Genomic DNA, 8,770 nt, shown 5'->3' with positions numbered 1-8,770 from the left:
GTTGACGCTTGATGCTATTTTGAGCGCCCCGACCCCTTCTTGCTGTGCCACCAGCAGCGGCAAGGCTCTCCCAGGGCTCTGTCACACCCTGGGCATCAGCTTAGTGCTGGGCAGGAGGACCCTCTCCCACACCAGCACATCCCTTCCCCATCCCCACAACCCCAGGACCCCCCCCTGACCCCCCGCCATCAAAGGAAGTGCTGGAAACGGCGCTTGACCTCTGCCGGGAGTGCAGGAAACTCTGCGGCCGGCTTCGTCAGGCCAATTTGGAGAAGTGTTGGGGCAGCACGTTACGCCGTTGCCCAACTTTGGAGAAATTTACTGAAAACCCAGGGAGGGTCACGCAGGTCTGCTGTGGTTCCAGCCTGCGAAGAGTGTCTGTCTCTGGTCACCGCTGTGGTCAACAGCGAGGATTTCATCAGCTTGGGAAGCCAAGAAAGGTGACCACAAAGTACTGTGGCACCCAGGAAGGGATGCACCGAAGGTAGGAGAATATGAGAGCAGCCCCGAGGGATACATTTGCCAGACCCTTTTAAAAAGGCTTTATTTTTTTTTTTTTTCAAAATATACAGTTTATTTACAATTGTAGTGTCTACACTTTTTATATATAACTTTATTCCGAACCTTTAAATATCAGCAGTAAACATTAGAAAAAAAAAAATATAATAATAATCACAGGATCAGCAAAAAAAAAAAAAAAGGCATCTCGTAGCAATTCTGTTTCATTGGATGTTGAGTTTCAAGTAGTCACTGTCTACAAAAAACCGTGAACTTGACGAATCTGGCAGAAAGATACGGGGGCACCGGTTAGAATAAGGCAAAAATCCAGACCCATGGGGACCCCCACCCCAAGGGCTGCAGGTGGAGAAAACCCTGTGCTGGTTTCGGGGCCGGGAGAAGGACCCGGAATATGGAAGCCCCTCGGCATGAGTTAGATGACAAGGTTAACTGCAGCATGTTGGGCACCCCAGGGTGGGTGTCCAGGGACTTGGGGTGGAGGGGGGCTCTGGTGAGGTGCTGGGGTGGAGGAGGAGGACATTAGGCACTTCATCTCTCAGGCAGCAGACCTGCCCGTGCATCCGTGTCCTGGAGCGGGAGGGCGGCGAGGAAGGGGCAGGACCCCCTCCCAGGGAGCCCCGCAACCGCCTCCTTCCCCTTTCCCCACATCCTCGCCCCCCCCCAGCCCTCCATCCCCAATCCCCCATGGAGCACCACAGCTGGACCACGGGGATGCTCTGGTGTGTGGCCACAGCCCCCAGGAAGGTGGAGGAGTTGGGTGGTGGGCCAGCCGGCCTCCAGGAGGGCTAGGGAGGGATGGAGCTGGCAACCGGGCGCCGCGCTGGGACCGTCAATCCTCCTTCTCGAAGGTCTCCTCAGGGATGAGCGTCCGGAAGGGGTGATCCCAAAAGCGGGTGCTGATGCCAAAGCCTGTGGGGAGGGGAGAAGGGGCACCGCCGTCACCGGGATGCCACCGGGGACAGCACAACCCTCCACATTAACCAAGCTGGGGCCACCATTGCCAAGAAGGGCTGGGAGCAGCGGGCACGAGGGGCAGGTAACTGGGATGGGATGTCACCTGAAGGTGACATGAGGCTGACAGTGACACCAGGGCCAGGTGGTCCCCCTCCCCAGAGAGGCTGGTGAGGAAGGAGCGCTCATGTTTCAGGGAGGGAGGAAGGGCGAGGAGAAGGTGAGGAGGAACAGCAGAGGGAGCAGAAGGAGCTGGCTGGGCCATGCCACCAGCCCCGGCTTATCGGGACGGGGCGTTTTCTCCTAGGAAACCGGGCAAAGGGCAGGTTGAGCAAGCACCGGGGCTGGGGAAGGTGTGGGGCGGAACTGGGGAACCCCAGGGCCTCACCCCGTCTCCGCCAACGCCTCCCTCCCCAGCAGGAGGAGATGCTGCCCCGGGGAACCCACATCCTGGTGCCACCCCTGGAGGGGGGGGTTCTACCTCCGCCCTGGCATCCCCGGGGTGGCACTGATGCCCGCTGGCGAGGTTGGACTGCTGCCTTCGCCCCACCACTGCACCAGCCCCCCAGGTGGATGGAGGTCATCCTGCCCCTCTGCTCTGCCCTGGTGAGACCCCATCTGGAGCACTGGGACCAGTTCTGGGCTCCCCAGTTCCAGAAGGACAGGGAACTGCTGGAGAGGGGACAGCAGAGGCTACAGAGATGGTGAGGGGCCTGGAGCATCTCCCTTCTGAGGAGAGGCTGAGGGACTTGGGTCTTTTGAGTCTGGAGAAGAGAAGGCTGAGGGGGGATCTGATCAATGCTTCTAAATACTTAAAGGGAGGGTCTCAAGAGGACGGGGCCGGTCTTTTTTCAGTGGTGCCCAGGGACAGGACAAGAGGAAATGGGCACAAACTTGAATGTAAGAAGTTCCACCTAAAGATGAGGAGGAACTTCTTTGCTGTGAGGGTGGCAGAGCCCTGGCAGAGGCTGCCCAGGGAGGTGGTGGAGTCTCCTTCTCTGGAGACATTCCAAACCCTCCTGTGCACATTCCTGTGGGACCTGCTCTGGGTGGCCCTGCTTTGGCAGGGGGTTGGACTGGATGATCTCCAGAGGTCCCTTCCAACCACATGGGATTCTATGATTCTCAACCCTGGGGGGCTACGGCAAGTGGTACGTGTCTTCCCCAGCAACACGGCTCTTGGGTTTCCCCAAATCCCAAATATTTCAGAGCATCAGCTGCCCACGCGTGGGCAGGCTGGGCTCCGACAGCCCTTGCCCCCCACCGGCATGCGAGGGGTGGTGGAAAAAGGCAGCATTACCTGATTTTTGGTGTTCAAAGTGGTGCTTGACATGATAAGCCTTCAGTCCATACAGGTAGGTGCCCTTCTTTGGCGAGCCGTAGTGGAGGTAATAGTGCATCATGTCGTAGATGACGTAGCCGCAGAGCCCCCCGACGAACACCGAGAGCCCCAGCACCTCGGGCAGCATGAGCTTCAGGATGCCGTAGAAGAAGCCCATCACCAGCGAGGCTGGCACGGGAGGGAAGACCAGGCGGGAGCTGTCAAAGGGAGACTGGAAGCAGAGAAGGACAGTGGGACAGGCAGCTCCTCACTCACTCCACGTCCCCCCCAGCCCCCAAGAACACCCCTGCAAGGGGTGGTGAAACCCTGGCCCAGGTTGCCCAGAGAGTCCCCCATCCCTGGAGGGGTTCAAGGTCAGGCTTGATGAGGCTCTGAGTGACCTCATCACTCTAGTGATGAGGTCTAGTTGAAGATATGCATACAAATACCTAAGGGAGGGTGTCAGGAGGCTGGGACTGGTCTTTTTTCAGTGGTGCCCAGGGACAGGACAAGAGGAAATGGGCACAAACTTGAGTATAAGAAGTTCCACCTAAACATGAGGAGGAACTTCTTTGCTGTGAGGGTGGCAGAGCCCTGGCAGAGGCTGCCCAGGGAGGTGGTGGAGTCTCCTTCTCTGGAGACATTCAAAGCCCACCTGGACACGTTCCTGTGGGACCTGCTCTGGGTGGCCCTGCTCTGGCAGGGGGTTGGACTAGATGATCTCCAGAGGTCCCTTTCAACCCCATGTCATTCTATGTCCCTGCACATTCCAACCCCATGGGATTCTATGATTCTATGTCCCTGCACGTTGCAGGGGGGTGGGACTAGATGACCTTTAAAGGTCCCTTCCAACCCAAACCATTCTGCGAGCGGGGACACCCATTTGGGAAAAACCAACACCGAGAAACCCTCCCCAGCAGCAAGACCAGCCCCTTGCCCACAACACCGAGGTGACCAGGTGGCTTTGGCTGGCAGGTCCCCGAGCTTCACAGGGGAACGTTTCCTCCAGTGAAGCTAGAGGGAGCCCATGGTTTTGTTTTGGTTTGGTTTTTTTCCCCAAGTCTTCCCCCTTGGCCCAACCAACCGGAGCTCGCAGGTTTGACTCCGGGCTCCTCCAAAAGCCCGTCTTGCAGCCCTCCCCGGTATTGGGTAAGGGCTCGGGGCGAAGATGCCACCGAGTCACGTTGAACACGCAGGGACGGGCTCCGCCTGAGCAAAGGGCAGCGGTTCCCACGGCCCCGAGGGAGGCGTGGGCTGCGACGCACCTTGTGATGCTGCCCGTGCAGCAAGAAGTGCAGCGTGATCAGATAGTAGTTGCTGGCGGGCGGCTTCATGTGGAAGACGAAGCGGTGGATGAGGTACTCGAGCAGGGACCACAGGAACATCCCCAGGAGGAAGATGAAGGGGAAGTAGTATTTGTGGACGGGGATGGAGTACTCTGCGCCGGGAAGAAGGGGCAGCGGTCGGCAGGTCAGGAGAGAGGGGCAGCTGCTCTTACCCATCGCCATCATCGGGGCCACGCTCAGCTCTCCCACCCTCTCATCCTCCTGCCCCGAGCTTCCCCAAGGACCTGCTTTCCCCAAGCATCTCTCCAAACCACATTTTCCCTTCTATTCCCATTAATTTACACTCTTTATGGCTGAGGGGAGACCTTATCAATGCTGACAAGTATCTCAAGGGTGGGTTGAAGGAGGAGGGAGCCAGACTCTTTTCAGTGGTTCCCAGTGACAGGACGAGGGGCAACGGGCACAAGCTGGAACAGAAGAGGTTCCACTCAAATATGAGGAGAAACTTCTTCACAGTGAGGGTGGCAGAGCCCTGGAAGAGGCTGCCCAGGGAGGGTGTGGAGTCCCCTTCCTTGGAGATTTTCAAGACCCGCCTGGATGCTCCTGAGTAACATGCTCTAGCTCTGGGCAATCCTGCTTCAGCAGGGGAGTTGGACTAGATGATCTCTATGGTCCCTTCCAACTCTAAAATTCAGTGAAATTCAGTGAAATTCTCGCTGCCGCAAGGAGCCGGCGAGGGGGGGGTTTCCCCTGCATCCCAGATGCCAACGGGGACCTGGCCGTGTCCTTACAAAGCTGCTTTGCCCGACAGAAGAAGGCAAGGGGGACCTTATCTGCGCAGGCAGAACTCGTGACAGTTCAAAGTGCGTTGCTGGCATTGTGTATTTTTTATGTTGGGGGGGGGGGAATAAAAAGAATAGGTTTGTTGGGCACTTTCCCCCGCAGAGCATTTCTCAGCCACCTCCTCCTTTCAGAGCCAGCTGCCAGCCCTGCGTCCTCGCTAGCAGAATTCAGATCCTCCACCCCCACCTCCACCCAGCAGATTAATTTTTTTTTGGGGGTGGAGGGGGGGGGGGAAAATAGAAATAATCCTTTGGCAGCAAGGTGCCGAATGCCCCAAGGAGGAGGGTGCAACAGGCGCTCCACCCCGCAGCCGGGCACAGCTGGCACAGGGTGGCACCTTGCAAAAAAAAAATAAAAAAAAAAATAGGGAGCCCAGCAAAAAAAAGGCAACAAAAAAATTAAAAAAAAAAAAAAAGCACAACAAAGAAGACAGGCTGCCCGGCTTGTTATTCCCGGGGGAGCAGACAGTGGGAGATTCAGGGGCAGAGGCTCTGGGCGAACAAGCCCTGCTCTGTGTGATGCCGGCGGCGCTGAGAGCCGGGTTTGTTCGCCCGCCACGCCAGCGGCCACCAGCCCGGTCCCAGGGTGGGTGGCAGCGGGGGGTGACACGCACCCCAGCGCCGGCTGGGATCGTTTTTGGGGATGGAGAAACCAGAGGGAGAGGGCTGCACCCCGGGGCCATTCCCTGTCTCCATCCATCCATCCCTCCCTCCCTCCTGGGGGACCGAATTGGGTGGGTGAGAGGAGAGGACGGAGGTGGGCAAGCTCAGGGTTTGGAGCAGCGCAGGTGGCATCACGCAGGGGACATGATGGTGGCCATGGGGATGGAGGGCTCGCCTGAAGCTCTTGCAGGTGGCTCACGGTGAGCATGCACTGATGGAGGGGTGGGGAAGGGATGCAGAGGTCTCCCTGCTGTCCCCGGCCACGATGCGGGGGGGACTGAGCTGAACCCAAAGGCTCCTCCACCGCTCCTACCTGTGGTGAAGGAGGAGAAGAGCCTGGTGTTGCCCTGGGCGAGGGAGGTGTAGCTGACCCAGCTGAGATAGAGCACCACGGGAGCCCACACGATGAACACCACGTACCTGCGGGGCAGAAGAGATGTCAGAGAGAATTCAAGCCAGCTCCCCCCCCGCCCCCAACCCCTCCAGGGCACGGTGCAGACCCCCGGGGGCTCACCACGCCGTCTTGGAGAGGTACTCGAGGATATCCGAGTGGAAGAGGCGGATGGGTCGATCCACGGGCTGGTGAACCCACTCGTCATACTTCTCCCCCAGGTAGCCCACTTGCCACAGCAAGGGCTTCCGCCAGTCCACCAGGTCCTGGGGGAGCAAGACAGTGGTTTGACCCCCAAACAACCCAGTCTACCAGGTCCTGGGGGAGCAAGACAGTGGTTTGACCCCCAAACGACCCAGTCCACCAGGTCCTGGGGGAGCAAGACAGTGGTTTGACCCCCAAGGAACCCACACACCGCCTGGTCCTGGGGGAGCAAGACAGAGATTTGACCCCAAAAGGACCCACACACCACCTGGTCCACCAGGTCCTGGGGGAGCAAGACAGTGGTTTGACCCCCACGGGACCCACACACCACCCGGTCCACCAGGTCCTGGGGGAGCAAGACAGAGATTTGACCCCAAAAGGACCCACACACCACCTGGTCCACCAGGTCCTGGGGGAGCAAGACAGTGGTTTGACCCCCACGGGACCCACACACCACCCGGTCCACCAGGTCCTGGGGGAGCAAGACAGTGGTTTGACCCCCATGGGACCCACACACCACCCAGTCCACCAGGTCCTGGGGAAGCAAGACAGTAGTTTGACCCCCATGGGACCCACACACCACCAGGTCCTGGGGGAGCAATACAGTAGCTTGACCCCCAAGGGACCCACACACCACCAGATCCTGGGGGAGCAAGACAGTGGTTTGACCCCCAAGGGACCCACACACCACGTGGTCCACCAGGTCCTGGGGGAGCAAGACAGTCGTTTGACCCCCACGGGACCCACACACCACTCGGTCCACCAGGTGTTGAGGGAGCAAGACAGAAGTTTGACCCCCAAGGGACCCACACGCCGCCTGGTCCACCAGGTCCTGGGGGAGCAAGACAGTGGTTTGACCCCCATGGGACCCACACACCACCCAGTCCACCAGGTCCTGGGGAAGCAAGACAGTAGTTTGACCCCCATGGGACCCACACACCACCCCGGTATAGGGCACAAAGCTGCGTCGCATCTGCAGGATTTGGGGCTGCAAACTCCTTCCCATGACCTTCTTACCCCAAGCAGCCCCAACTCACCCCCGTGCCAACGGGTACCTGCTGGGGTTTCAAGGTGAAGGCAGCTGTACCCAGACCTGGCACAGCCTCAGGCCCTGATAACCAAGGCTTTTTCGTGTCCCCCAGGAGCTGCCAAGATAAGATAGTGGGCAACCATACCCCCTGCTCGCTACCCATGCCAGCAAGCCACTAGTAGGACACAGAGCCCATCACCGTGGCATTGCCCCAGCCCAAGGGCTTTTTCTCCTTTGGGCAGCGAGGAGAGAAGCAGAAAAGGCTGAGGAGCAGGGAAAACGGGGTGGGAACCCAAGCCACCGCTCCAGTGGGTGGCTTCAAGAGCACGGAGGGACCCCACGTCCGCCTGGGACAAAAATGAAGAGAGACCCAACCGGCAGCACCACCCTCTGCTCAGCGTCCCCGGACACGTCTGCTGCCGGCCCGGCCGGGTGAGGTGGTTTCTCGGTCACAGCCCTGCCCCCGGGACAGAAACCGCGCTCGCCCAGCCGGGCCCCGAGCCTGGCACCTCGCCATCGGCCACCCCGCACCCCGGCACGGCAACCCCGGCACCCCCCGGCCCTGCCACCCAGGGGGGAGGCAGCTCGGGTCGGGGCATTTCAGGGCAAGGAGCAGAGGTGGGTATTTTAGGTAGGGATGGGGGTGATCACCCAGCCGGGCCCCGAGCCTGGCACCTCTCCGTCAGCCACCCCGCACCCCGGCACGGCAACCCCGGCACCCCCCGGCCCTGCCACCGAGAGGGGAAGCAGCTCGGGTTGGGGCATTTCAGGGCAAGGAGCTGAGGTGGGTATTTTAGGCAGGGATGGGGGTGATCACCCGGGGGGTGGAAAACCAACCCCACCTGGCAGCAGGTGTGTGGGACGGGGATGGAGACACCCTCTTTTTGGGGAAAAGTTATGGCAAAGAGGTCACTTTGGGGTGGCAGATTGGCTTTTGGTGGCGAAATATTAAGATGGGGAGGGGGGGTGAAAGGTGAAAGTTCTCAAGCTCAAAGAAAAACCCCATAAAAATAGTTCAGCAAGATAAAAGCGCGCTGGTGTGCAAGAGAGATAAAAAAAAAAAAGGCACGGGGGCCGGGGGGTGGTGCAGAGGGCAGGGACGGTGTCCAAAGGCACCTTGGGGAACAAATCCCTGCTTCCCCGGGGGTGTGCTCAGAGAGGAGCTTGGGCGAGGAGGGGACCACCCTGACCACATGGGGACCACACGGGGACCACCCTGCCCCGGGCTGGGGGATCCCTTAGTGCTCGTTACCAGCACTCGGTCAAGAGGCAAAAAAAGGAGGAAAAAAATAATAAAATAATAAAGCAAGGCAATAAATAAATAAATAAATAAATGAAGCAAGGTGTGGCTTTGGCAACACGTCCCGCTCGAAGGGCACAGCCGCTGTCAGAGAAAGCCATCTCCACCCACGTGGGAGCCTCCCAGCGCGGCTGCGCCTGGGCAATAAAGCCGGAGCGATGCCGGCTGCTCCGGGAGAAAGGGCAGGAGCAGCCGGATCAGCTCCCATCCCTCCCGCATCCCAGCGGGCCAGCAGAAAGCCAGGGATGCAGGGAAGAGGGGAG

At 59.3% G+C, this 8,770-nt stretch overlaps 1 protein-coding gene across 2 annotated transcripts in view; it reads right to left on the bottom strand.

The window, feature by feature from the left end:
• The window catches only part of FA2H (fatty acid 2-hydroxylase), a 30,244-nt gene that overhangs the window by 1,020 nt on the left and 20,454 nt on the right, over positions 1-8,770 (bottom strand). Inside the window, exons 4-8 of one of the 2 annotated variants that reach the window (XR_001414017.1) lie at positions 6,097-6,239; positions 5,896-6,002; positions 4,057-4,229; positions 2,771-3,023; positions 1,294-1,428 (exon numbers count right to left, since the gene is read on the bottom strand). Coding sequence is in view for 1 of the 2 variants with exons in the window: in XM_014960750.1 (XP_014816236.1) it covers positions 1,349-1,428; positions 2,771-3,023; positions 4,057-4,229; positions 5,896-6,002; positions 6,097-6,239 (756 nt within the window). In the remaining variant the exon portion in view is untranslated. Of the gene's footprint in view, positions 1-547; positions 1,429-2,770; positions 3,024-4,056; positions 4,230-5,895; positions 6,003-6,096; positions 6,240-8,770 lie in introns of those variants that run through there. The other variant, XM_014960750.1, reaches the window with a different exon arrangement.

The sequence above is a fragment of the Calidris pugnax genome, unplaced genomic scaffold (genome assembly GCF_001431845.1).
Source record: "Calidris pugnax isolate Ruff unplaced genomic scaffold, ASM143184v1 scaffold347, whole genome shotgun sequence".
NCBI classification, from domain to species: domain Eukaryota; kingdom Metazoa; phylum Chordata; class Aves; order Charadriiformes; family Scolopacidae; genus Calidris; species Calidris pugnax.
Note: the sequence above shows the minus strand (reverse complement) of the source record. Positions and strands in the feature narration are given on the sequence as shown.